Consider the following 27,464-nt stretch of genomic DNA (forward strand, 5'->3'; position numbering starts at 1 on the left):
ATTACGTTACGTTAAGTACTGATCCTAAACCTAAACTCGTACGTAATCTTAAACTTCAGTCAACGCACAGAGAAAATCGTAACATAACAAAAGCATACTACGTTACGTTTTTCTCTGTGCGTTGACTGAAGTTTAAGGTTGCGGACGAATCTAAAGGCTGGTTTATGCAGGCCGTAACTGTTAATTTATGCCGGAACCGTTAGTGCCGGTCTACAATAGTGATTTAAGCTCTAAGCCTTAAGAAATTGACTAATCACAGTCGAGTATTCTCCTCATACTTGATCGTGATTGGTCAATTTCTTAAGGCTTAGAGCTTAAATCACTATTGTAGACCAACACTAAGGCTTAGAGCTTAAATCACCTATTGTAGACCGGCACTTATGAACAATACATAAATCAGCCTTTACGGAAGAGCTTGTGCGGTGGCCCTAAGGACTCATTGTAGACTGGGCATTAAGCTGGATAATCTCCCTCCATCATCCGTCATTCGTCAGTGTTGATCGGTGTGTATGTAGATGTGGATAAACAATAAATAAAATTACGCAAAATGCCGTTTATGATAGGCAAAGAGCCCGTGCGGCGAACATTGAAATACCTAATGTCCGGTCAGTTGGTATTAAAGAATAAGATACAGATATTATCTATTAATTATAATACACATAGTGATCATCATAAGGGCGCAAGGTGAAGTTTCAGGTTATGCATAATATGATACTACATCATCTACCCTTCGTGATTTTTAATGAAAATCTAATTCTAATCTTTCCGTTTTTACAGAGATTTTATATTTTGGCATTTACCACAGCTGCAATACAAAAATCCGACCGTGCAGATAGTTACTTTTAAAAACATGACACCATCGCCATTCATAAAATGCTACTATGGTAATATGATTTGTGATTTCGTTACTTTGTGAACCAGATTTATATTTAATACAACAATTAGGAAAATAGTTATATAGATTCAAAGATACATATTTTGCAATGTAAAAAATATAAATTTGCAGAAGATGGAAAAGCAATGTTAATAGATATAGATAGTAAATCAAAGGACGAGATACTTCAGCATCTTATAAGAGTAGTAGGAAAACCAAAATCGACATTAAAACAGGAATCTATAATGAAGGGAAAAAAGGATAATCCAGCGAATTTCGGAGTAGGTTGCGAAAAAAGCTGTATATGTCATATCCCGGGACAATTGCCATGTCCTGGTATAGTACCTTTACCAGATCATATGCGTGGAAAGATTATAATAGAAAGATTACAGAATAAAGAATAGATAAGCTGTCTGATGTTAAAAATTCTTGTTATAATTGTTTTATAATTGCACATATGTATTATATACATAGAGTTTATGTGTATACATGGTCATTATTTATTCAAAAACATGTGGATAGCGAAAATAATTTGCCCATCTCATATACTTTGTTACAAAGCATCTCACATGTGTTTATTATAAAAAAGATTTTCATATATTATGAAAATACATCAATGCTAAGCATTATATTATCGAAGACTTGAAATATTTGTAGCTGTAATGTTTCTTATATTTGCTTGTTTATAGGAATCAATATTTGCCTATTCTAGAAATTTAGGAATCATTACATTGTTTATAAATATATGTATGAGCATTGCACAACAGACAAAATGTATATAAAATCTTTTAATATAGCAAGGAATATAAAATTTTTAAAACAATATTACAAATGCCTAAAAAACAATATTACAAATGCCTAGATTATTATAAATAATATAAATATCATGAAAAAAGAAATGTAATGGTTTATTATTTGATAAATGAAAGAATATAAAATATTCGAAATGACTATACATGAATTATCTTCTTGGTTTATGACGACTGTATGGTTTGTTGTGATGGTAATAGCTCCCACGACTATGATAACGTGTAGAAGTGGACGGTTTTTGATTTTCTGCTTTCTGATAAAACTGGATAATTGGCGACCCTTCCAACGGTTTATTCAACTCAAATTCTTCCTCCGATTCTTTCATCAATTTAAGTTTTGCTTCAATTGCTTGAATTGCTGTTTCAAGACTGCACATAAATTGTGTTTTAAATAATGAGAACTGTTCCTAATCATTATTTTTTTAAATGTACAAAACTTTTACCTTATTTTTTTATCTTCTTTCTTTGCACCAGCTAAGGCAGGAATATCTATTTTTGGCTTTGGTTTCTCCATGTCCAACTAAAATAAAAATTGATTACTTTCATGTTCTTTTATGTGTGGTTTTGAAATATTCAAAATTATAAAAGCTTAATGTGTTTTATGAAATAAATGATATAATGTATTGTTATAAATAATTGAGATTTATATAGAAAATCTATATTTGAACAATTATGCGCATATATCATGTGAATATATTGTACCTCGGTAACGCTATGTGCCCATCTGACAATAATATTCTTAGCTCCAACTTTTAGGTTATGTAAAGCATCCTTTGCTGTTTTGGCATCTTGGATTGTTTTGTAAGTAACAAATGCGTATCCTCTTGGCTGACCAGCTTGAGGCCCCGACCGATGAAACAGCAGGTCGAACTTTTCGATTGTGCCATATTTTTGGACAAGTTTCAGGAGTTGGTACCGATTGACAAAAAGAGAGTTAGTTTTTCTTTTCAAATTTGTGTATTATAATATAAAATAGAATAAATTTATCCTTTATTTATTAAAATTATAATGCAATTCTTTAAAGTATTTTTTTTCTCTAAATATATCTCAAGTTCATTAAAAATATATTACCAAAATTTTATAAAAGAGAAATATATGTATTATAAATGTATATAAATACTTACTCATTAATTCTTAAATCTAAATTGCCTACCCATAAGCGTCTATCCTCGACTTGGTTTGATTTTATAGGTTCTAATGGCAAAGGAATTTTAGTATCTGGCTATAAATGATAAATAAAAGTAATATTATTATGTAGTTAAGATACAAAAATGTAAAAATATTATTTTATAATAAAAACCAAAAAAGAGACATTTAAAATGGTCTTCAGATATTGTGGAATAGTTAAAAAATGATTACTTGATTTTAACCTTAAATATCTACAAACTGCTTGCTTTAATATGGCAATGTAAATTTATTTATCAATTATTTATAAATGATTGTGAACAACTAATCTTTCCTTATCAATACAATAAAGTCTTACCTCCATTCTAACGAGCCGAGAGAGATGGACAGGTGTTGTCGAAAGTCGAATTGATCACAAATTAATACCGAGAAACCTTAGTTCTCATCAGTATTGATCGGCAACTCTAATCAGCAAACGAGAAACCTCGGTTCCTCTCCTCAGGTGTTTCGAATTATTCGTGAAACCTTACGGGAGTAATATAACAGTTCATTGCTAAAGCATTCGTAACATTTGACAGAAAATTCGTGGAAAAATTGGAGAAAATTGTGTTCACACTATCACATCCGAGAGTTATTTCCAAAGCGTCGTAAAGATGAAAATGTATGATAAACCAAATATTCCGTATGATTTCGCATTTTGCAAAACCTGCTGCGCATAACTCTTGTATAATTAATCTCTCGTATCGATTTGTATTTTTTTTCAATCACTAAATAAGATTATTGAAACCATCGTATGCAGTTTTGCGTATAACTGTGTACAACTGCTAAACCAATCCAATGTTTTCTCTTGTGGAAAGCACTCTGTTATGTGAGTTTTTTCCAGTTAGGACAAGCTATGGTCTAGTTTACACCGTCAGATTTTAATACGTACTAAATATTATACCAATCACAGCCATTTCATTCTTCAAAGGAATGGCTATGATTGGCCAATGTAGTACTTAGTACGTGGTAAAGTATATCGATGTAAACTCGGTGTAGGCCAATATTGCCTTCATTTCCGTGTTCGATCTTTTCGGATCGAACGATATTCTAGATATTCATGCATCGTGATTATTAATGACAAGAATCGACAATTTTGGGCGCGTTCCACTTAACGACCGCAACGCTCACGGTATCTTATCCTTGTTGTTCACCGAAAGTTAAACAAAGACAGATGATGCTCGCGAGCGTTGCGGTTGTTAAATGGAACGCGCCCTTTGTAATGAACAGCTGTCTGTGATCTACAATATAAGGTTAACTCTTCTCTAAAAGTTGTTTGGACCTTCCTAAGAGAAATTGGCAGAATAATATAGTAAAGGCTTGTTTTTAAAATGAAATAATAATCGGAAAGAGAAATCATACGATAACACATAAGTTCATCGGTACCGAAGTAAAGGAAAAAAGAAGTGTAAGTGTCAAAAAATCCGAAAAATAACTACTCGGTTGACGGCATGTACCCTCTTATATAAAAAGAAAAATATAAAGTTAACTCGTAGAAGCATATGAAAAATTTCGAGTCTGATTGACAGACACAATTGTATAGCTGCTATATATAATCGACGTAACCGTGTAGCAGCGAAGAATTCGAATGGAGAGCGCATAGTATTCTCTCAATTATTAATTAACGATAGATTGCGGCGCAGATACACTTTGCAATATTATGCACTATTATGTACGCAATACAAATCGTAATTGTGAAGCTGTAATGAGAACTTCACGCTGTGTTACAAAGGAAAAATAGAAGAGAACGCTTAATTGTAATTGAACTTTGCAATTCTCTCTTCTCCTTCACATTTCTCACATCTTAATTGAAGCAAAGGTATATTTTCTGTATTATATTGCAATAACTCAAAGCCTCTTTGACCAAGCTCCAATTTATTTAATTGCCAATTAATCTATCAAATGATACTTGCATGTTATTAATATTTAAAAAAATATAAATAAAATTATTATACATATATAATTTTAAAAATCTATTTTATCCTCTATATTAAAAATTGTACTTTTATGTAGAACTTTATGCATTCTCAAAATTTTTGATGTGAAACTTCTTTTTACAATTTATTTTTGTGAAATGTGTAGTGTGTGTTATAACAATGACAACACCAATGTGCGAGGATGGTGGACCATTAAGGGAATGGGCACCACTTGCTGTCCTTTTACAACAGATACCTGCCAAAATACAAAATGGTATTTTTACACAAGATATTAATTTTACTTGCATCGCTGCCCTCACTGAATTTATCGCCATTGGAACTAATCATGGGCTTGTTTACTGGTACAATAGAGAAAAGCAGGATCTGCAAAGATTACGTTGTGAGGTAATTGAGAATTTTCGACACTATTTTAAATTGATCTTTAATTAGTTTGATAAAAATATTTTTCTCTTATCACAACAGAATGTAAATTCCAAAATCACAAGCATACAAGTAATATCTACAGTCGATTATATGGTCGCTGCTGGCAATGAACATGGTGTTGTTACAGTTTTTCAAATTCCCAAAAGTCCGCCTGATTCATTGCCAGACAGTTTAAAACCAAAACAGAAGAAACAGGTAAATTATAAAAATATATTTTGATTATATTAAGATATAGAAATAATAGATAAACCTGTTATTATTATTTACAAGGTGGAAAGGTATAGCATAAGTGGTTTACACAGTACTGCGGTGACAGCAGTAGAGTGGTCTAAGAATGGTATGAAATTATTTAGTGGAGATAAAGATGGTTTAGTGGTCTTAACAGAGATTGATTTTTATATGGTATGTAAATATTAAAAAAATCTTTGGAATGTATTTTCTTATCTTTCTATAAATATGTGGTTATCTTAACACTTTTTCTTTTTTTTTTTTTTTTTTTTTTTCAATATATCAAAATTATTAAATGAGAAATATTCTGTGGTACAATTGAGCTACCAACAAGGTTTGTTATTAGTTTCAACTATATTACGTACAATTTTGGTCAACAGAAATGAAAATGGGAAAGTAACACAGGTTGGCCAAAAAGAACGTAAAATGTTAGTGTAAATTCAAGATTGCTATAGAATTAATATTGGGGCAATTTAAAATAATGTTTCAATGCTTTAGATTAGGTAAACTAGGCGCGGTATTTGGTTCTCGACAAAATTATGTACAAGAATCAGTAATCTATGCAAGTAGACCAGGGTTGCGTCTATGGCAAGCTGATAAGATTGGGACTGTATTGAAAACACTCATATTTAAGGTATTAAGAGCTAATATGTATATTTATTAATCTACTTTTATATATTAATCTCTTTATAATTTATTAAAAATATTCTAAATAGGATGCAGTTAGATCAGGTCATACAGAAGTGACGTTATTAAATCCTGCATCGGAAGGCTCGAGAAAGAATCGCGGTGAACCTTCGTTCGGCATTGTATTACCATTTTGTGATGATTTATTAGTAACATATTGTGACGATGTAGTCTATGTAGTAAATCCAAATACTATTGCAATAACATCGATCGTAAATGATTTACGACATGTTACCGATGTGGCTTGCACGAAAGACGAAATATTTATACTGGAAGGAGAAAGAAATATTTTGCGTATTGCCTATTACCCTGAAAATAATATTACATCTGGTACGTGTGTGCATATAAAATTACTGTGTCTCTGAGATATAATTAGATGAAAAGTTAATACATCCTAATCGTTTTGTGAAACACAGGAGAAACAAGCAATATGCTGGATCCTTTATTATCATTCGCTGAATATAGTAAACCCGTTGCCAATGGTATACTAGGACTAACTTCAAAATTAAAGGAAAGTAATATAGTACCAACTATTCCCTTTTCCAAAATCAATCCAACCAACATTATTCAATCCGTAGGGTAAGCAAAAGATAATCTGATGTCTGATATTACATCACACTTACTAGAATTAAAACAATTAACTTTTTTTTTTTCAATGTGTATGAATTAAAAGTAAGCATTTACGTTGTAGCATTTTGCCGACTGTTGCTGTCGGTACCGACGCTAATGTAATTGCGAATGCGGAAGAAGCTGTGGAAATACCTCCAATAGTTCCAATAGATTTAAATACTACACTTATAACGGATATTAACAAGATACCGGAACATATTGATACCAATAAAAGAAATGTAGAAGACAAGAGCAATGATCGCCGGGAAATATTCCAAAAAATTGGCCAACAGGCATTCGAGGATGTTGTTTTTACGCCTGAAAGAAAACAGAAGAAATCTCGGATTAAAGTAGTGAATGGAAGTGAGAGTGTCATATCGCCACATGACAACACTGATGATTTGTCAAGTAGTTTAGGTACTGATCATATGAATACTAACAAGACAACGACAACTTATTCCTCTTTAATGCAATTGAGTCTCGATGATGATTTTATATTGAAGTCGGACCGAGATTTAGAAACAATTCAACGAGACGTAGAAGATAAGGAGAAATTGTTAGCAGATGTTCTCGATTTTGACTTGTCCAAGTACATGACGAGTAGCCGAATAAACAAAGATGATTCGAATATATCTAATCACATGAATACTATAACATGTATCAATTGTAATGTACATTCCAATGCGATGAACGGAGAACAGGATGCGAACAAGGAAAACGAGAATATAGAACAGAGCGATCACACGGAAACCGAGTCGGGGGAGGAAGATGTTAGTTATCGCACCGAACTAAAGCGATTAGAAGATCTTGGAGAATGCAGAAAGACCCTTTTACAAAACAAACTGGACGATATCCCACCAACTCATAATAATTTCGTTGATATTCGACAAGTACCGCCGATGGATCGAGACGAACTGGAACATCAATTTAATGGTAAGTAATTATTAGAATAATGAAGAACAACTATCGTTTTTATGATTGGCTATAAACTATTACAAAATATTCTTGTGTTTGTAGCTTTAGCAAAGGAATGTGCCACATCTGTTATTCTCGAGGAAGAAGATTGGGTTTTAGTCAAAGATGATATACCTTCGATCACGATGTTTTAAGCACGAATTGCTTCACATCTTATACATAAGTATACTATTGTTAAAAAATAATAAATTATTACGTGATATGCATGACAACAGCAATTACTAATCTTTTCACTATCAATTTTTCTTCTATGGAATATATATCTTATTGATTGTAAAAGGGTTAAACTTTTTTGGCTGTTGTCAAATATCGTCAATTTATAAATTATTGGACTGCACAAAAATATTGTTTCAAGTAATTCATAATTTTAGATATCACAAATATTAGATATAGATAAAATGAATTATTATAAAATAAATAACTACAAAATAATGCATGTAATCTTGGAAAATGCATAATTTGGAATTATTTTCACTAGCAGGCAAAATTATATTTTGCATATAAAAAAAATTATCAATATTGAAAAATAATATTAGTGTTGTTGCCTTAATATTTTAAACTTAAAAATTAATATTATTAATACATTTGTGATTAATGAACATACAATCTTTTTTTTGAATCAACAATTTTATAAAATATATAATAAATATTATTTACTAAGTTTGCAATTCGAATTATATGTTGACATATACATCTAAGTTAATTGTAAACATAGTAAATAATATTTATTAACTATTAAATAATTATACATTTTTTGCATAATTAAATAGTATTTTTGCATAATATCCTAGTGTTATCAAACATTCCAAAAATATGCTATTCATCTAGATTTAATATATAAATGTAAATTAATACATGCAACAAATTTCGTATACATTTATGTATAACACTTACTATTGGCGTCTTTGTATTATAAATTTGTAAGTTTTAGAACATATATATATACATAAACAATGATTTTAAAAATGTAAGGTTCAACAATATCTTTTGGCATTATTTACTTATTACTTTGAATATATTATTCATTTATATCTAGTTTTGTAATATATATTTGTTTGTGCTTGGGGAGGGGGGGAGATCAAAGCAGAAATAGTATGTAAATATGAGAGATTTACATTATATGGCTCTAAAATAAATCGTTTTGCCACATATCAATTAGTATGCTGTAATATATGAAAAAAAAATATAAATTGTGTTAATAACACTGGTTTACAAATTTCACACTTTTTTTTAGTGCAGGAAATGGAAACAACTTTCTTTTTAACGTATATTGGGGTGCTGAATCTAAATCCGCAAGGCAAAATGGCCCATCACGTCAGGTTTTTGAGAAAAATGGGATTGAAACCTCCGAAAACGCGTTTTTTACCATTTTTGAAAATTTGTAGCAAACGAACCCAATGTGCAAGGAACAGGGCTCAAATGAAAACTTGAACATTATACTTTAATATAAAAATATCGAATCTTTTACCGAAGGTAGAAGAAATTAAAAGTGAGTAAATTATTTACTCAGTTAAAAGTAAAAAATTATAATTTTTTTAACAAATGGAAAAAGAAAAAACGTTTTTAGTACGATTAAGCACTTTTAATCTTGTGTATTGAATCTATGATTAAAATTTTTACTGTATATAACGGTTTTGCAATTGAACTGCATAGGACAATCATTCTACTTGATACAGTGCGATTACATCTAAAAACAAAGCGCGCCTGAGGTTCGATGGTATCTGCGATAAAAGATTCGATATTTTTATATTAAAGTACAATTTTCAAGTTTTTGAGCCTTTTCTAAAGTCTCTTACACATCGGGTTCGTCTGCTACAAATTTTCAAAAATAAAAACGTGTTTTTTGGAGGTTTCAACCCTATTTTTCTCAAAAACGTGACGTAATAGAAATTTTTTGATGACAGATTTGCGCTTAGCGTTTAAAATTATCCTAGAAACAATGTTCAAATGCTCTTGCACAAAATCTTGTAAACTAGTGTAATTAGTAACAAAACGCTTTTGTGTAATTGTATCAAATAACTATGTTTTATCAACTGAAATAAAATTATAATTTAAAATTGTATTATATTACATTTATATTTTCCTGTCAGGATAAAACATAAACAATAATCATTGGAATTACACTAATTTATTATATCATTTATTTACTGTTTGATCATTTATACAACATTTAAATATGTTTCTGTGTAAGTAAAGGATAATTTATTTCATTACTTCATAACTGACCTTGATTATGCTGTGACTTGGATGAGATCAGTGTACTTTTTTATTTTGTTAGCGACACTCATATCTACATATTTGTCACCTATCGAGACCACCATGCCACCAATAATTGAAGGATCTACTTTGGCAGTGAGTAAGATAGTTTGACCTTTCTTCAGGAAACCCTTTAAAGCTGATTCCAGTTTACCCGTTGTATCTGCATCAAGTGGTTTTGCAGTAATAACTTCACACACCACCTCTCCTCTGTTAGCAGCCATAATCAGTTTATACAAATTGATGATTTGGTTGATTTTTGCCAGTCGGCCATTCTCTGCAAGTAATGTCAACAGATTTGCAGTAGCTGGATTTATGTTAACCTTATTTCCAATAGCCTTAAAAGCTTCCACCTTATCCTTTCGTTTTATTGAAGGATCCTTTACAAATTCTATTAATTTGGTATCTGTTTTCAAAAGACCCTAATTTAAACAATCAGGAATTAATTTTTCAAAATAAAATATAAATATATATTTGATAGATCAATATAATTTTCTGCTTATATAGTTATACCTGAAAGGTGGCCAAATCCTTTTCCACTGCATCTAAAACTTTCTGTTTGGATGCAGCTGAGAAAAGAGCCGTCGCATATCTGCCCTCTAATCCAAAAACTTGTATTGGAGGCTGCATTGACATATGAAACAATATAAAAATCAATGTTTTCAGAAAATTTATCAGAACACTTTATGAACTTATCAATTAGAAATATTACGCAAATATATACAAATCGAAAAATCCATTAAAAAAATTAAATACCTTCACGAGCTGCTGCGTGACAGTCGACGCAGAAAAAGTTCGTATCTGAAAGAAAAATTATTCATGACAGATAGTTGCAAAATAAGTAATGATATACCAATATTATGAGTGATAATTCTTTTAATTATATATATGAATATATTTTAATAGTCTATTGTGTGCGTGTATAGATAAAAAATTAGTTTTTTATAATGCTACAATGCATAGTTTATATTTCATTGTCCAAATGCATATATACTCACAATTATTTTACTAATAGACATTTTTACAAATCTCGCAGCAGTTCGCAGAAATTGAGAAGCAAGGTATATAAGCTCATATATTACACACACATTATTATATAATGGATGCTTCCATTTGCACGAATTCTAATGCAGGATTCACACTGTGCCGACATCCGACATATTTACGGTATCTGATATCCAATAGAAGAGTTTGTTTTCTAGTGATTCTAACTCTCTAGTAACAAAAAATTTTCGTAACTTCAAAAATTCTCTATTCGATAACCAATTGCGTGACATTGAGTGCATCCCTGCATCCAGAAGCACGACCGCTTATTTTCATACATATAACACGGGCCCATGGGCCGTGTTCCAAAATTCACAGCCAGTACTGGGAATTAGAGGAAGTCAACAATAAATTATATATACAATATCTAACATGAGATTCTCGCGATTATTACACACTTTTGAAAAATGTGTTAATACATTTTCAACAATGAATATACATACGAAACAACGATATGGAAATTTCACTTTGCTGAAGAGATTATGCTCATCGAACCATTTAGACAAAAAATCGGATCTGTATCGCCAATTGTATGCAAAAATATTAGCATGTGGTCCCATAACACTCGCAGATTATATGAAGGAGATTTTGATCCATCCCACTGCAGGTTATTATACAACTAAAGATATAATCGGGCAAAAAGGTGATTTCATAACTTCTCCAGAAATCAGTCAACTTTTTGGAGAAGTATGTAATTCTTATTATCTAAATGAATATGTAATTCATTTATTATTTCGTATGTTGTTTTAATGATTATATAAAGAAATTACATAACTTTAATATTTGTAAAAATTCTAAGTAATTTCTTTTTTTTTCATATATATATTTATTAGAAAGAAAATTGTTGCATAAAAATATATAATTGAATGTTAATTATTACAGATTATAGCAATCTGGATAATCAATGAATGGAGGAAGATTAGCAATGAATCTATCCAACTTGTAGAATTAGGCCCAGGAAGAGGTACTTTGATCAGTGATATGTTACGGGTATATTTGCAGTATTGCTATTTACAAGTTAAATAAATAAGTGAGAAAATTATGTGACTGCTTGTTCTTCAGGTATTCAAAAAACTAAATGTTTTGAATAAGATATCAGTTCATTTAGTGGAAGTTAGTCCTGTTTTATCTATGATTCAAGCAAAGAAATTGTGCATAGAAAGCAAAGATAGTGAACTAAGAGTAAATGAAAACCAGAAAAATTCTGTTACACATTACAGAGAAGGTATTACAAAAGATAGAGTAAAGATATATTGGTATTACACTATCAATGATGTTCCTAGAGAGTTCAGTGTATTTGTTGCACAGGAATTTTTTGATGCTCTGCCAATACACAAGTTCCAGGTATCCAAATCAGAATGTTAATACATAAAATATACATAAAGAGTAATTCTGACAAAAGCTATATTTAATTTTAGAAAACTGACAAAGGTTGGAGAGAAGTCTTAGTGGATATAATACAAGAAGCTAAACAAGAAAAATTTCGATATGTACTTTCGCGAATGCCAACAGCTGCTTGTAAAGTATATCTATCTGTAAGCATTTATTTATATTATGTTACAGCATTTAAAATCTGCAAACAATAAATTAATACAAAAACATTCTTTTTCAGCCAAATGAGAAAAGGGAGCATGTAGAGATAAGTCCACAATGTTCTGTAATAATAGATTATATGTCTCAATTTTTATGGGAATGTGGAGGTTTTGCTTTAGTAATTGATTATGGGCATCAGGGAGAAAAGACTGACACATTTCGTGCATTCTATCAACATAAATTACATGATCCTTTGTTAAATCCTGGAACTGCAGATCTGACTGCTGATGTTGATTTTTTATCAATGAAAGAGATTGCCGGAAAAGATAATAGATTAATTACATTTGGTCCAGTAACGCAAAGAAAATTTCTAAAAAGCCTTGGTATTGATTTACGATTAAAAATGATTTTACAAAATGCTACTAATGTTCAGAAGCAACAAATTGAATCAAGGTATCATATGATAACAGACGAAGACAAAATGGGAAATTGTTTTAAAGTATTGTCTTTCTTTCCTTTTGTTTTGAAAAATCATTTGAAGAGATGGCCAGTAGCAGGATTTGAGAATCAAGATTAAATGTAATCTTGAGTTGCTTTCATATATTACAAGAATTTTGTGATATTTACATTTTTCTAATTATATTAATTATATAAATAATACGTATACATATATAGGGTGTGTATACATACTGGTCTATACTTATATAATATTGGAGGGAAAAAAATTTATATAAATGATATTTGTATATATATGTTCCTGTATACATATAAGTCTGTATATATATTTATATAGATATTGTATGTTTGTGTTGTATAATCTCTGTTATATCTTTTTAATAAAATGAAGTAATCATGTTAAATCTATATTCACATAAATCGAAATTTGAAACTTTTTCGAGTATAATTACTCTTAAATATCTTCTGATTGTGAAGAATTATATTTTTTCCATATTTCTGTAAACTTTAGCATTTTTGCTCTTTGTTCATCAAAACTCTGTCTTTTTGGTTTTCGCCATAGGTTACAATCCACGTCCAGCATACCGCCTATTATTTCCTAGAATATGAATAGAATATTGAAAATAAAATATATTTACAGCATATCAGTTCATCTTTGCATTAAAAATGATAAAATTTTAGAAAGAAATAATTTTATTGATTATCTCACCTCGGCAAAATTCTTCGGAAACATTTCTTCATCCTCAATTACATGAGCATAACCAGGATGTGAAGCAAACTCTACCATAAAATATGATAAACCATTTGGTACAGCATGACGTATATCTTTATCTTTTAAATCAACTATTTTCTTGTTAATAGACCATTCAGTTTCGCATTCCAATAAAGCTTTCTATTAAAAAATCGGAGATAATATATATAGTTCATTTTAAGAATTATAATTTTTTTTTATTTTTATATACTGTGTGCAGTGATGTATTTACCTTAAAGTATAATGGTGCTGATTCACCAGTTTCTTTTGGTAGTGGAATACATTCTAATTGCATATGTGAAAATTTACGACGTTTTTTATACACTTCAAAAAATATCGGGTAAAGATCTTCTTTCATAAACATCTTTATCAATTTTTTTTTTAATTCCTATAAAGAAAAGCGTACGATATTATTTTGCTATAGAACAGATAAAATTATTATAAAAATTATAATATATAATTCGTTATATATAATAAAATTAATTATATAACAAAAACTCACCTTGAGTCTATACCATACATCTTCATCTAATTGCAACTGACAAGCTACGTGTTGTATAGGTGTCAATATACATTGACTAGTAGTCAAGGAAGTATAAGCAGGCAGACTTAAGCAAATCATGGAATCCATTGTAACTATCATGTGCTTTAACATATTCTTCGAATCTAAGCACCACGAACAATTTTCCATCGAATTAGACAAATGTATGTGCTCCTTAATTGCATGCGAACGATCTCGCCTGTCTTGCTTCTCTTCAGAATTTGTTCGTGCAATTTGTTGTTCGAACATATCATCTACATGATCTGCATTCTGCAAAAAGGATATGATGGGAATTTTATTTTAAGAGTTTCAACATTCATAAGTTTAAATTTATTCAGTGTGTTACCTTAGCAACGAGTTTAGTAAATATCCCTTCATCTTCGTTTGTGGATCTTCCTTTCTCTCGTTGAAACTGCAATGAAAATTTATATTATATCATGTTAGAATCCTCTATAATCAGTATTAATCAGTTTAATTACTTACCATTTCTTGTAAGGAATATTTATTATCATCTGCAAAATAGCATACTCTCTCGCCGTTTTGTCTTCCTCTTTCGTATTTAATTTTCGCTTTTTTATATCAGATTTCGATAAATAGGGAAGAAAACTTTCCACATTCATCCATTCATCTCTTTTAAGCGAATTTTCTTGTATCTCATTATTAACAGAATTTTCAATGTTATACGAAGAGGTTTGGTCTTTATCTTTTTTCTCCACCCATTCAAATTTATCACTGTCATCAGTTTCCTACAAAATATGTTGTATTATTCCTACATCAAAAATTTTCATATAAATATTAACTATCAATTATAAACCTTTTGATACTCACACTACTTGAAGATGAACTTCTTCTCTTTTTCTTATGTTTTTTATGTTTTTTTTTATCAATTTTCCTTTTTTTAGACAAAGACTTTTTGCTTGATTTTTTATGCATACATGAGGCAATATCTTTGTCACTAGATGTTATCTCGTCAATTTGCAGTGCATTGCATGTGACTAATTGTTCCTGAATAAAGAAATTACAATTATATAATGTAGAAAATATTTATTAATATTTATAAATATTTAGCAAGTGATAATTACCATAACTGCAAGTTTTACACAAGTTGTAAATTATAAAAAACCTTTATATTTTGTAATGTGATCTAAAAATTTTTTTGATTAATGTAGACATTTACATGTTCCAAAAAATCTTTTTTATTTTTTAAATATTCCTAACATATTAAAAAAATAACACTTTAATAATAGGTTAGATATGTTTATGTCCATAGAGTTCACTGTCCGTCAGTCCGTCCACACACTGGGCTGCGTTCGAAAACACCACTCGTATGCACACGAACGTTGTTCTATCTTTGTCCAACTTTTAGTAAATAACAAAGATAGAACGACGCTCGGGTGCATACGGATATGGGATACGAGATACGGATGATGTTTTCGAACGCAGCCTCTTCAGAGTTTCAGAGTCTCGGTCGTAGTTGTAGGTGCACATTTCAAATTATATTGAGTCAAGTAGTTGAAGAGTGTTTTGCTATTCAAAATGATGCAATTTGAAGAAGAAGGCGAAACGTTGAAAGACAAGTCTCGCTGTGCAAACATTCGCGCTGATTTAAAAATGTGTTTGCTCCAAAGTAACTGTTGCAAAATTGTAAGTAAACATGAATTAGTCACCGTTATAACCTAGCAACATTTTTATATTCATTAAATGCGCGCATAAATAAGGCAAATTTTATAAAAAATAAGATAAGTTTTATATGAAAAATAAAATGTCTTATCCTCTGGTAATTTTTTATTTTTTGATTGACATAATAAATATCAATTAACAATAAGATATTCATTGATATCCAACTTCTACATATTTCCATTTCCGATTTTCAAACAAGCCTTTTATAAATTCAGAAGCATGTACAAGCATATAAATTAATGTAAATACGTTATTTTATTTTTTTTTACAGTACAAGCGTACTCCTAGAGAATGCCTTAGGACACACGATGGCTCAGTACCCGACGAATGCTTTGCCTTACGAAATACATTCTTTGAATGTAAACATTCTATAGTAAGTATAAATAAATTTGCATATTAAATTGTAGATATTAGAGAAAGAAATTAATACGATTTTTCTCAGACAAGTCTATATAAGATTTATATGTATTTATGTAGTTCACTTCTCTTCTCTTTTTTTTTTATCTTTTCATAGATTGATGGCAGAAGGCGGTTTAGGGGTCCCAAAGGATATTAATTATCTAGTAATATGTATATTTATGTATATATTTATATATAATTTATTATATGTATATAATTACATACATATAATTTAACTATTAATAAATAATTGTTTTTCTTTGGCATAATTTAGGGAAAAATATCTATATAAATATGAACAGATAAGAAAATGCTGGTGTAACTTATTAATGAGAAAGGGGAAATGAACCATAATGTTAGAAGTGATTTATTATTATCTGTTATATTCGTTGTGTATACATGATTTAATAAATCTATCGTACAGAGTAGCAATGTATCATCAATATCATACAATTCATCATATTTGTTTATATATTGTGGTACAATTTTCAAAGAAATTCTTTCTCTCTTTCTTGTTTTTTCCTAGAATAACCTTTGCCAGATTTAATTGAAAAATACAATGCTTTGTATGATAAAGTACCAAAGCTACCTTAAAGAGGCATACTCTTCTATATAGAGCATAAATCTTTTTTGTAGGCAAACAAGAGATGTATTTCTTCTTAAAGAACAAAAGCAGTCCTATTTTAACTCTTTCAGTATTTCAGTATTATTTTTAATTCAGATATTAATTTTCAATCTTATGAAAATATATGACAAAACTGATTTTTTTTCCATTGTAAGATACTATATAATAAACCACACATATATATAGTTAATAAAGATGATAATACAGTGAAAAATAAAGGAAAAGTGTTTTTATATAATAATTAAATAAAATGAAACTATATAAAAGAAATAAAATTTTAACTCTTTCATATTTTATTTATTACTGAAAGGGTTAAATACGATGTCCAATCTTTCTTTTCTTAATATTAAAACTTCCTCTATGTGCACGCGAAATATTGTGTAAAATTGAAACATATTTCGGTATAATATAACAAATATATGCAATGAAAAAATGCGAATGTAGTAGCCAAATATTTTATTAGCGCAGTTCAATTATAATCAATGCTTCTTGTTTTAATGATGTACATATTATAGACTGGACACCATTGTGTGATTACTGCTTTATGTACCATATCTCACAATTGCGCTTTTTTGTCGCAGTGAATCGTAAACACGAATGCGTGTATCGAACATGATACGTGTATGATCACAGTAAAATCGCGAATGTTATATATAATAAAATTAATTATATAACAAAAACTCACCTTGAGTCTATACCATACATCTTCATCTAATTGCAACTGACAAGCTACGTGTTGTATAGGTGTCAATATACATTGACTAGTAGTCAAGGAAGTATAAGCAGGCAGACTTAAGCAAATCATGGAATCCATTGTAACTATCATGTGCTTTAACATATTCTTCGAATCTAAGCACCACGAACAATTTTCCATCGAATTAGACAAATGTATGTGCTCCTTAATTGCATGCGAACGATCTCGCCTGTCTTGCTTCTCTTCAGAATTTGTTCGTGCAATTTGTTGTTCGAACATATCATCTACATGATCTGCATTCTGCAAAAAGGATATGATGGGAATTTTATTTTAAGAGTTTCAACATTCATAAGTTTAAATTTATTCAGTGTGTTACCTTAGCAACGAGTTTAGTAAATATCCCTTCATCTTCGTTTGTGGATCTTCCTTTCTCTCGTTGAAACTGCAATGAAAATTTATATTATATCATGTTAGAATCCTCTATAATCAGTATTAATCAGTTTAATTACTTACCATTTCTTGTAAGGAATATTTATTATCATCTGCAAAATAGCATACTCTCTCGCCGGAGACATGTGTCTCTGCAGATTTCTTCTTCCTATGACTTTCTGCAAATTGCTTAGATTGACTTCTGGGTTGAATCGGTCTTGCAACACCTAGTATGAAGTTTCATATTATTTCTGATAATAGCCACAAATTCTTATATTTGAAAAGAAAAACACACCTTTTGCATCAGTTTTTGTAAGAATCACAGTTTCCTCTTGTACATTAGTATTATTTGCCACAGAAAGTTTTCTTGCCTGCTCTAATTGCACTTTAAGCTGAGCTGCTAATTCCTAGATAAAATAATTCTGATAAATATAAAATACACACTGAAATAAATTCAAAAAGAACAATAAATAATAAAGACAGTGTAATAGCATACATTATCGCCCATTATTTCAGCTTTAATAATTTTTGCTCCTAATTTGTTCATTTCTGCTTCTGTTAAAATGTCAATATTTTTGTTTTTATCCATCTCATTTATGTTAATAATATTCTTTGTTTTGGTTTCTTCCAATTTTGAGGATTCAATTAATCTAGATTCATGCTTTCTATCGCTATTTTTGAGTCTACTAGTAGAACTATGTGTAGTTTGTTGATAATAATTGTCACTATCGTTGGGTCTTTGAAAGCTTTGTTTTTTCTTTATATGATGTGAGAAATAGTCAGGTGTATATTTTCCAGTGCGTTCTCTACTTCTAGATCTAGATCTCGAACGATTTCTTAATCTTGAACTTGAAATTCTATGTAAATCTTTGTTATGTCTATTAACATTGTAATGTTTTTTGAAATATTTATTCTGTTCAGCATTTGACATTTTTTCTGCATTAATAATCATCGATTGTATAGTTTCTAGAGACTATAAAGAAAGATTTATTATTTATATTATTAATAATTAATTGAGAGCATTTTTATATTATGTTTTAATTAACTTACACCCCAACGTTCTGTAGCTACTTCTTCTAGAGTTTTACCATCTCTACGAGCTTGTTCCTCAGCACGCCGAAGACTTTTTTTTAACCAGTTTGCATCCAAGACTTGTGAGTTATCTAATCTTCCTGGGCTAATTTTAGGTAATCCATCACCTCCATCTTTCCAGTATGGATTTAACTCTCTGTCGCTTTGCCCTGGTTTATCCAGGAGATTTTTGGTTTTGTCTTCCTCTTTTGTATTTAATTTTCGCTTTTTTATATCAGATTTCGATAAATAGGGAAGGAAACTTTCCACATTCATCCATTCATCTCTTTTAAGCGGATTTTCTTGTATCTCCTTATTAACAGAATTTTCAATGTTATACGAAGAGGTTTGGTCTTTATCTTTTTTCTCCACCCATTCAAATTTATCACTGTCATCAGTTTCCTACAAAATATGTTGTATTATTCCTACATCAAAAATTTTCATATAAATATTAACTATCAATTATAAACCTTTTGATACTCACACTACTTGAAGATGAACTTCTTCTCTTTTTCTTATGTTTTTTATGTTTTTTTTTATCAATTTTCCTTTTTTTAGAAACATATTTCGGTATAATATAACAAATATATGCAATGAAAAAATGCGAATGTAGTAGCCAAATATTTTATTAGCGCAGTTCAATTATAATCAATGCTTCTTGTTTTAATGATGTACATATTATAGACTGGACACCATTGTGTGATTACTGCTTTATGTACCATATCTCACAATTGCGCTTTTTTGTCGCAGTGAATCGTAAACACGAATGCGTGTATCGAACATGATACGTGTATGATCACAGTAAAATCGCGAATTTTCCTTACTTTCCATTTTTTTTTCTTATAGTTAAGAATATCTTGTTCCACTTTGTATTCAGCGAGTACGAATCCAGCGTATGATAAGTACGCCATTGCGTCGGATAATTACAAATCTACTGGGTGATGATCACGCCTGCGTAATCATCCTAGCTATTGTCTGTATGCAACACAAGCGTATATTGGCTGTATTATTTTTTTTGTACTACAATGCCAACTCACGCTACTCTTCCACTCTTTAAAATGGCTATAGGCACCTAAAAAATGGGATTTGTATAAGCTTTTCCCGCACATACCATTACTCTATTCTCGTATCTTCCCAATAGAGAAAAGTTTACAATGCATGTGGATAAAATATGGATTTAAATAACAAAAATAAAATTATATTAAATGTAAATAATTTTTTTAGATATATAGTTAGTTATAATTTTATAAGAATAACTAAATGAATAAGAAAGATTAAAACATTTTTTTTCCAAAAAACGAATCTGCATGTACTTAACAAATTTCGTTTATTCAAAGATGAAACTTACGTATAAATCATAATTTATACAATAAAAGAACTATACATAAAAGTTTGTTAAAGTTTTATTTTCTGGAATTATAATTTATCCACATTTGCATATGCCGGTCAAATTTCACGAGCGTCAATAATCCGCATATATGAATATATAATATCAAATATGAAGATAATCGATAAAAGGCTTTTTAAATTACATTCTATTGCGTCGGCCTTCAAAGTTCCACTACCTTGTATCTAAATCCCCTAAATTGATTTCAATAGTAGCATTTTCAAGAGTAGATTTCAAGAAGATTTATCTTTCATTGTGATATATACGCCACTCGCTCAAATATCACAGTTTATCGAGTATGATATGTAGTTAGCGATTATTCAATAGTTACCAATAATGTAAGAAAAGTACGTTGCATATATTGTTATGGTTATGTGTGTGTCGCGTGATACCATAGGGCATAGGGTAAACAAAAGTCTTTAATCGGTAATATGTCGTTATCTGCTCTATGTCGGCGCATAGAATGTTCCCATTTCCCAAAAAATTAAATGTCGAGGATTTTTCATCTGTATATAATAGATTATTTCTTGGACATCTGTTTTGCATTAAGTATATTGCGATACTTTCTGCAGCCTATGTACCAATTTTATTGCTATTTGTTCTGTATTTCCGTTTCGTTTGGTAACGGTATTCGGGTAACGCTCGTTTGTATGATGAACGAAATAGTAAAGTCGAAAAATACAAACAGGTTCAGTGGCGTATCTAGTCGAGCATGCTGTTTCGTCGATATTCGACAAGACTTATCTAAAGCGTATACGAAGTTGCGCTTCTTATAATAGATAGTACGATAGTAGAAATCACAGTGTCTCGTTTGTTGGCGGCATTTGCGACGATATATTTTACGATTTCTGCAAAAATCAGTATCGCGCCTTCTCTTGGCAGCCGCTATGACTTGGATTGCGTTTCTGCAATCAAAATGACAACTATTAATATTGAAAATATATTGGGATATCATATTATTTTCAGTCACAAATAAAGTGTAGAGTAAAGTGTTGAAATGCGATACAATACCGTTTCGCTTAGACTTTCCTGTGGAGAGATGCATGTAATGCAATTCGAAACAATACTTCTCGCAGATTCTAATAGCTGGGTAAGAAATCAGAAACACACGGAGGGTCTATAAAGCCCGATGTATCCGCACAGGCGTGCGCGAAGTGCCGGTAAAAGTATTGCCGCAGCGGATAAATTGTCTTGCAGCTGCGAGCATTCGCAGATTAACAGATACATCTTGTCGCCTTGCGATATCGATTTGTGCAAAGTGATGCGTCTGAGACCCACCGATTTTGGCAAGTATCGATACATCATTCGCGCACCTATGGTATAATACAAGATAATATATAATACTTCAATATAGTGCCAGAATAAAATAAAAAGTAATTGTTTCTATACAAAATTCTGTATACAAAATGTAATCATTTTACGATATACATATGGACATATATAATAGCATTTCGATAAATTAGAAAAATTTTTTATCATTTTATATAAATTTTTAATTTTTAAAAGCTCTCGTAAGATATATAACACAGGCATTGCTAATATAAAAAAATAGCAAGAGCTGTATTCATTTACCTGTCCAATAGAGCCAATTTTGTTCAAATTTAAGACCATCATCACCTTCGAAAACTTTGAAAATCGATACTATATAGCCGGTGGACGGAATGGGTGGTCTTCCACCGGGTGGTTCGAGCGGCGGTCTTGCGATAGTTGCTACCTCATTGAACAAATCCAATGTGTGATTGGCTGCATATCTGATATCTCGGGGATCGAACTTACGTAAGGCTGCGCATTGCACTTCATTGTAAAAGTCCATGGGATCCGTGTTCTGCTTGTTTATTAAATAATATGTAATGAACGGGAAATCCGCTGAAACGAATGAAAAATATCAACTAAACGATCTTAAAAAAGACCCCTTACATATTGTCACACATTCTCTGAGAACCATGTGAATATTCTAAAAATTTTACGTACCGTTCTTCTCCATATTCGTAAGCAAAATACTTTGCGATGCAGAGGGTGCTAACTCGGCGACTAGTTCTGCAGCGGTATCGCGTTGTAGAACCAATGGACGAGATACTGGAGATTCAGTTAGAGGATCTAGAGGCTCCAATGGCGTCATGAAATGCGCGAGAACACATTGCTTCGGATCCTCGACCTCGAGAACCGATAAAGGACTACCCGGTCTTTTCTTGTCGGCGACAGGAGCATGCTTTGAATAAATAAAAAAATCATAAAGTAAAATTAAATATTCCTTGAGTCAATATCCCATTAGACAATTTTTATCAAAGAATTGAAAATAATTTCTTATGATAATGTATATATATGTATATGTATATATGTATATGTATATATATGTATAAATTACAGACAAATATATAGCAATATTTATTTCAAACCAATTTACGATGCTAGAAATTATCATTGGATTAGACAGAGATACTCCTACATTTTAAAGTTTTTTAAATGTTTATTAAATAGAGATATAACAGAGCGAGAGAGATATATTAGGGGCATAATGCATAATAATAATTCTTACCAACCCCATAATCTATGATCTTATTCCATAGACATAGAAAGATAAACTCGGTATTGTCTATAGGTATTTGAAAGAGAGAGAGAGAGAGAGAGAGAAAATTACGAATTACTTTCATGCGTGTGAATGAAAAATAAGGATATACTCACAGAGGCCTTGCCTCTCTTTCTTCACGCGATCTCGATCTAATATAAATATAAAAAATATAAAAAATATAAAAAACTGTATTAGGTCTATCTTTATATATATATTTTATATCTATGTCTAATTTTTTCGAAGCATTTCAAGTATCTCTGCACGTGCGGTGACATCTTCGCGCGAATCGCGACATTACCTCACTTCGCTCGTCTCGCGTCGCGAGAGGTACCAACCGTGTCCACCCCGAGAAATTTATCGTCATGAAGTTGCCATAAATTTCAAATTTTCGGTAAACCGCAGTAACGAACGTTGCAAATGTCGGACGGGGCAACGGACGTTCCTTCGCGGCTCGCGTTGATTTATTACGTTTCGAGTGCGTCGCGAGTACGATAAATGTTCGGGAACGACGCGTAAAGCGACAGGCGAGTGCCGTATCGCGATAATCGACCCGCGTGATCGTAATTAGCCATACTTTTCCATACGCGAGTAAAGTCAAGAACAAAGGGCAGCACTAATAGGGCGGCATAATGGATACCGAAAAGACGGAGTACTCAAATATCGGTTTAAAGTGATCGGATCGCTCTCCGCGATCGTAATTAAGCACTTTTCCAATTAGCGTATATATATATATAGAAGTAAATGTTCGAAGTAAACGAGCTTTCGCCGCGTTTCGAGAATCGAAGTTTGTCGCGTCGTATACAGGGTGTCCGGAGTCAATCGCATCACCCGTCGTGTGCAGGTACACGCAAAAAAATGACTTAACAATAGCAGCTAAATTTCAGTAGCTGAATCAAACTTAGCTGTAAGAGCTATCGCCTTAGTGTCATAGCTAAGTACTAGTTATTATAGATAAAAAAATTCACTGTGGCATGAAAATTTATTAGCTGAAATTGAAAGCGTATATTAACACGAGCAGCTATAAAGATAGCAACCGTACCTAAATTTCTTACTATGCGCATACATTGCGGAATATGCTTTATAGCTAAAACATTTAGCACGCGCAGCTAAGTTTATGGGTATGCGCGCGAATCTTCGATTCACAATTGTTTAATTGTTTCTGCGACGCTGTCATTGACAACATCGACGCGTTAAAATAGATAAAAAAAAAAAAAAAAAAGCTAATAAATTTAGCTTGGGCAGCAACAGTATTAGCTGTCCTTATTTTAAGGACACATTTTAGCTATCACAGCTATATATTAGCTCCTGTTGCTAATCTTTTTTTTTTCCGTGTAGAGTAGGTAAAACCGAGGAGAAGTCCTTTACCATTTTGTGATTTTTGCAATAATTATAATTATTCACAGAAAATCACAAAATGGTAAAGGACTTTTCGCAATAATTATAATTATTCACAGAAATTCACAAAATGGTAAAGGACTTTTCTCCTCGGTTTTACCTGTTCTACTTGTACGGATGATGCGATTGATTCCGGACACCCGATATAACGGATGTACCGTGCAAAGTGATCATTGCGTTTCGCGTTGATTTATATTCGTCGCGAGTGGAATAAGTCTTCGAATCGTGATAACCCGATCGTAATTACCCGCGCTTTTTTGATCAACGCGTATATACATATATCAGTCACTGTCGAAAACAGTGGAACGCGTTCCTTCGCCGCGCACGCCGAATTTCCGAGAATCGAAGTCGTGTCGCGTTTCATATATGAGTGTGTTCGCGAGTGTGCGCGCGTGTGTACGAAGCTACAAGAAATCTGTGTTTCGCATGATATATTCGTTGCGGTAAAGTGAATCTCTTTCGATGAGTGTAATAATGAATCGTAGTCAATGGGACGAGTATGAAAGTGATTATCGTATTAAAGCGCGATTTATGCTTCAAAGTGAGTGGATATCTACGCAATTGAATGACGTGGATTAAATGGATTATATGGATTACGTGGATTACGAGAGAGGCAGCAACGGCGGTGCATCGACCGGTGAGAGAGTTGATTAATTATTTTACAATTTTTTTTTTCTTTTAATATCCATAACGATAGCTGAGAATTAAATATACATAATGACTAAACTTTTTTGTAATTTAATATCAGCGTCCCTTTTTCTTTTTATACAACTTGAGGCACATATTACTGTGTATAAATAATACTTGCTGACTGAACAAGAGGGAAAATACAATGTAAAAAAGCGAAATATTTACGTATATATTATAATAATATGCTATTTGCTTCGAATTTTTTTTTTTTTATGTCAATGATATTTTGAATCTTTCCGATATTTGGAGTATATATTTTCGAAATAAAAAAATTTAAAATTTGGTAGTATTAAATAGGCCTATAAAAATTGCTACATATATATTTGTAAAACAATGAAAATTAGTAGCAAACAAATTTCAGGCAAATATAATATTAAAGAGCTCAAAAACAGCGAAATCATAAAATTTCGACCAAAAATCAAAACTTTATGTACTAAAAACAAAATGTATAAGAATTTAATTAATTAATGCGTTCTTTAGGATATTTTATGCTAAGAAACAATTAATTTAATAGTAGTTAGGATTAAAAAAAGCTCTATTAACTCTAATATTTTCGCTGATATACATATATATGGTCAACAAATTTCTGACAATTATCTGCGCGTTTCGTAACAGCAAAATAAATATTCTTAGATTTAAATTTATGATAATTAAAATATTTAGTAAGATATATTCATTTTTAATAATTTTATATAGAAAGCAGAATAGAAATTTTCATTCGTTTTTGATATTTATCCTCATACATACATTGAAATATATACTCTTGACATAATTTTAATAAATTGATTCTTTCTCTCTCTTTCAATATAATAAATATCTCGATAAATACGTATGTATATATATAAAATAAAAAAATATTTTAAAACTCACCAGTACGATATGCAAGCGCGGAATTGTGGTACACAGCGTTGATCTGTAAAATATAAATATATCCAAATCATATATATAAAGCAGTGTCTAAAATAATTAATATTAAAATATACATATTTATTATTGCATTCATTTAAATATATCATTTTTTAAACAGATATTTAATAAAAAAAAAACTATCTAACATTAAACACAATTTTTTAAAATTTAATTGATATATAGAAATTATCTAAGTAATTATAAATCTCTTAAAACATTGTGAAATATTTTATGTGTTTTTTATATATAAAAATATTAATTATGAATATATTATTAAAATGTTTCATTTATCATAAGATCAATTTCAAGAAAAATTTTTAGATGCATTATATGGCATAATAATATAAAATTATCAATGTCGCAAAGATAGAGCAATTACTCTCTCTCTTTTGCAACAAATAATAAATTAAATATTATAAATTTCTCATCTGATTATTGTCTCTGCCATCGTCCGATATCTTCTCGAGTCTGTTCTTCCTCTCTTATTTATTCTCTTGTTCTTCACTGCTCTTTTTATGGCACTCACAATATTCACTCGCGAAAATACTGTTAATTATGATCGCACGTGCACTAATTAGCAGAATACGACGATTGCGATTACTTTATACATTCTTGATGCATCGCGCGCGATGCACAATTCATTATTATAGTTAAAGATAAACATCCCTGGATTATGCAATATTTGATAAATATGTTAAATTGTTTGTCGGCTGTTTGCACGATCATTGCGATCGATCTCGCTCGAATAAATTACACGAAACATAGTAAGTAAATGTTTTGACAAATTAAAACGACATATAAATTAATAATACATGGTTGATAAATAATTATTACGTAGTTCATATAACGATTATATTTATTAATTAAACACAATACTTTTTGATTATCCATTCGTCTCCTCCCATTTTTTACTCCCTACTTTCCTACATTCCTACGTTGATGTAAGGCCTATTCTACACCGAATATTTTGCAATGCTTATTATAATATACACTTTATGTATAATATTATATATACTTATATAATATACTATATTGTTATACTCGCTTATTGTCTTTCCACATTATTTCTCGAGAGAAACGCGACTGCAAGAAGTACCGAAAGATGTTAAATGCAATTATTCCCCGCGATTATTACAGTTGATAATTATTCATTCGCGCAATTAATTAATTTTAGCGATTAACGATTTGTAAACGTATCGAGACGATGGTAATTTATTAGAATAGGCAAATATTTTGTGCAATTTATATACATTTCTCAAACAGAAATCTTTATTGTTTCATCGCGATTTTTAATATACAATAATTATTTTTTTTTAAAGAATATATATC

General features: G+C 30.7%; 8 protein-coding genes across 8 annotated transcripts in view; 4 read left to right on the forward strand and 4 right to left on the reverse strand.

Annotated features, from left to right (window-relative positions):
* The first annotated feature begins 452 nt into the window (after positions 1 to 452).
* LOC115235021 (probable 28S ribosomal protein S25, mitochondrial) lies at positions 453 to 1,700 on the forward strand. The gene is made up of 3 exons (XM_029806501.1): positions 453 to 684; positions 778 to 884; positions 1,007 to 1,700. The coding sequence occupies exons 1-3, from the start codon at positions 548 to 550 to the stop codon at positions 1,276 to 1,278; spliced, it is 516 nt and encodes a 171-aa protein (XP_029662361.1). The 5' UTR covers positions 453 to 547; the 3' UTR covers positions 1,279 to 1,700.
* Positions 1,422 to 3,692, reverse strand: LOC115235020 (probable RNA-binding protein 18). Its single transcript, XM_029806500.1, has 5 exons — positions 3,167 to 3,692; positions 2,808 to 2,905; positions 2,386 to 2,599; positions 2,127 to 2,203; positions 1,422 to 2,052 (listed from the first exon to the last, which is right to left on the reverse strand). The coding sequence occupies exons 1-5, from the start codon at positions 3,170 to 3,172 to the stop codon at positions 1,836 to 1,838; spliced, it is 612 nt and encodes a 203-aa protein (XP_029662360.1). The 5' UTR covers positions 3,173 to 3,692; the 3' UTR covers positions 1,422 to 1,835.
* A 260-nt stretch (positions 3,693 to 3,952) lies between these two features.
* Positions 3,953 to 8,880, forward strand: LOC115235023 (WD repeat-containing protein CG11141). Its single transcript, XM_029806503.1, has 10 exons — positions 3,953 to 4,666; positions 4,930 to 5,168; positions 5,247 to 5,402; positions 5,478 to 5,609; positions 5,703 to 5,863; positions 5,934 to 6,069; positions 6,152 to 6,452; positions 6,539 to 6,701; positions 6,814 to 7,664; positions 7,749 to 8,880. Exons 2-10 carry the CDS (start codon positions 4,944 to 4,946, stop codon positions 7,838 to 7,840), a joined length of 2,217 nt encoding a protein of 738 aa, XP_029662363.1. The 5' UTR covers positions 3,953 to 4,666; positions 4,930 to 4,943; the 3' UTR covers positions 7,841 to 8,880.
* A 942-nt stretch (positions 8,881 to 9,822) lies between these two features.
* On the reverse strand, positions 9,823 to 11,115 carry LOC115235019 (ATP synthase subunit O, mitochondrial). The gene is made up of 4 exons (XM_029806499.1): positions 10,961 to 11,115; positions 10,719 to 10,763; positions 10,476 to 10,586; positions 9,823 to 10,384 (listed from the first exon to the last, which is right to left on the reverse strand). The coding sequence occupies exons 1-4, from the start codon at positions 10,979 to 10,981 to the stop codon at positions 9,938 to 9,940; spliced, it is 624 nt and encodes a 207-aa protein (XP_029662359.1). The 5' UTR covers positions 10,982 to 11,115; the 3' UTR covers positions 9,823 to 9,937.
* Positions 11,116 to 11,260: 145 nt separating this feature from the next.
* Positions 11,261 to 13,410, forward strand: LOC115235018 (protein arginine methyltransferase NDUFAF7, mitochondrial). The gene is made up of 5 exons (XM_029806497.1): positions 11,261 to 11,693; positions 11,889 to 11,996; positions 12,069 to 12,350; positions 12,425 to 12,541; positions 12,619 to 13,410. Exons 1-5 carry the CDS (start codon positions 11,379 to 11,381, stop codon positions 13,114 to 13,116), a joined length of 1,320 nt encoding a protein of 439 aa, XP_029662357.1. The 5' UTR covers positions 11,261 to 11,378; the 3' UTR covers positions 13,117 to 13,410.
* Positions 13,122 to 19,747, reverse strand: LOC115235017 (CWF19-like protein 2; the record flags this gene model as incomplete). Its single annotated transcript, XM_029806496.1, has 10 exons — positions 13,122 to 13,593; positions 13,705 to 13,887; positions 13,979 to 14,134; positions 17,677 to 17,985; positions 18,062 to 18,127; positions 18,199 to 18,341; positions 18,410 to 18,521; positions 18,611 to 19,087; positions 19,165 to 19,587; positions 19,670 to 19,747. Coding segments are annotated over 10 exons (2,091 nt in total), but the record flags the coding sequence as incomplete, so codon positions are not given.
* On the forward strand, positions 15,372 to 16,794 carry LOC115235022 (cytochrome c oxidase assembly factor 5). The gene is made up of 3 exons (XM_029806502.1): positions 15,372 to 15,931; positions 16,239 to 16,340; positions 16,482 to 16,794. The coding sequence occupies exons 1-3, from the start codon at positions 15,824 to 15,826 to the stop codon at positions 16,521 to 16,523; spliced, it is 252 nt and encodes an 83-aa protein (XP_029662362.1). The 5' UTR covers positions 15,372 to 15,823; the 3' UTR covers positions 16,524 to 16,794.
* Positions 19,748 to 19,751: 4 nt separating the features above from the next.
* LOC115235024 overlaps positions 19,752 to 27,464 on the reverse strand; it is a 20,576-nt gene continuing 12,863 nt past the window's right edge. Inside the window, exons 5-8 of the mRNA XM_029806504.1 lie at positions 22,544 to 22,781; positions 22,145 to 22,438; positions 21,584 to 21,885; positions 19,752 to 21,477 (exon numbers count right to left, since the gene is read on the reverse strand). Coding sequence (XP_029662364.1) covers positions 21,671 to 21,885; positions 22,145 to 22,438; positions 22,544 to 22,781 — 747 coding nt within the window. The 3' untranslated portion in view covers positions 19,752 to 21,477; positions 21,584 to 21,670. The remainder of the gene's footprint in view (positions 21,478 to 21,583; positions 21,886 to 22,144; positions 22,439 to 22,543; positions 22,782 to 27,464) is intronic.

The sequence above is a fragment of the Formica exsecta genome, unplaced genomic scaffold (genome assembly GCF_003651465.1).
Source record: "Formica exsecta isolate Colony F162 unplaced genomic scaffold, ASM365146v1 scaffold21, whole genome shotgun sequence".
NCBI lineage: Eukaryota > Metazoa > Arthropoda > Insecta > Hymenoptera > Formicidae > Formica > Formica exsecta.

What these genes read in the sequence shown, in the direction of transcription:
- LOC115235023 (XM_029806503.1), top strand. Translation starts at nt 4,944, where the DNA reads ATGACAACACCAATGTGCGAGGATGGTGGACCATTAAGGGAATGGGCA. An exon ending in TGCAAAGATTACGTTGTGAG is followed by an intron (nt 5,169 to 5,246) that starts GTAATTGAGAAT and finishes TTATCACAACAG; the next exon opens with AATGTAAATTCCAAAATCAC. An exon ending in AACCAAAACAGAAGAAACAG is followed by an intron (nt 5,403 to 5,477) that starts GTAAATTATAAA and finishes ATTATTTACAAG; the next exon opens with GTGGAAAGGTATAGCATAAG.
- LOC115235018 (XM_029806497.1), top strand. Translation starts at nt 11,379, where the DNA reads ATGAGATTCTCGCGATTATTACACACTTTTGAAAAATGTGTTAATACA. An exon ending in TCAGTCAACTTTTTGGAGAA is followed by an intron (nt 11,694 to 11,888) that starts GTATGTAATTCT and finishes TAATTATTACAG; the next exon opens with ATTATAGCAATCTGGATAAT. An exon ending in TGCCAATACACAAGTTCCAG is followed by an intron (nt 12,351 to 12,424) that starts GTATCCAAATCA and finishes ATTTAATTTTAG; the next exon opens with AAAACTGACAAAGGTTGGAG.
- LOC115235022 (XM_029806502.1), top strand. Translation starts at nt 15,824, where the DNA reads ATGATGCAATTTGAAGAAGAAGGCGAAACGTTGAAAGACAAGTCTCGC. An exon ending in AAAGTAACTGTTGCAAAATT is followed by an intron (nt 15,932 to 16,238) that starts GTAAGTAAACAT and finishes TTTTTTTTACAG; the next exon opens with TACAAGCGTACTCCTAGAGA. An exon ending in TTGAATGTAAACATTCTATA is followed by an intron (nt 16,341 to 16,481) that starts GTAAGTATAAAT and finishes ATCTTTTCATAG; the next exon opens with ATTGATGGCAGAAGGCGGTT.
- LOC115235020 (XM_029806500.1), bottom strand. An exon ending in TTAGATTTAAGAATTAATGA is followed by an intron (nt 2,600 to 2,807) that starts GTAAGTATTTAT and finishes TTTTGTCAATCG; the next exon opens with GTACCAACTCCTGAAACTTG. An exon ending in AAAGAAGATAAAAAAATAAG is followed by an intron (nt 2,053 to 2,126) that starts GTAAAAGTTTTG and finishes ATTTATGTGCAG; the next exon opens with TCTTGAAACAGCAATTCAAG.
- LOC115235019 (XM_029806499.1), bottom strand. Translation starts at nt 10,981, where the DNA reads ATGTCTATTAGTAAAATAATT. An exon ending in TGTCTATTAGTAAAATAATT is followed by an intron (nt 10,764 to 10,960) that starts GTGAGTATATAT and finishes TTTTTCTTTCAG; the next exon opens with ATACGAACTTTTTCTGCGTC. An exon ending in TCACGCAGCAGCTCGTGAAG is followed by an intron (nt 10,587 to 10,718) that starts GTATTTAATTTT and finishes ATGTCAATGCAG; the next exon opens with CCTCCAATACAAGTTTTTGG.
- LOC115235021 (XM_029806501.1), top strand. Translation starts at nt 548, where the DNA reads ATGCCGTTTATGATAGGCAAAGAGCCCGTGCGGCGAACATTGAAATAC. An exon ending in GATCATCATAAGGGCGCAAG is followed by an intron (nt 685 to 777) that starts GTGAAGTTTCAG and finishes CCGTTTTTACAG; the next exon opens with AGATTTTATATTTTGGCATT. An exon ending in ATTCATAAAATGCTACTATG is followed by an intron (nt 885 to 1,006) that starts GTAATATGATTT and finishes ATAAATTTGCAG; the next exon opens with AAGATGGAAAAGCAATGTTA.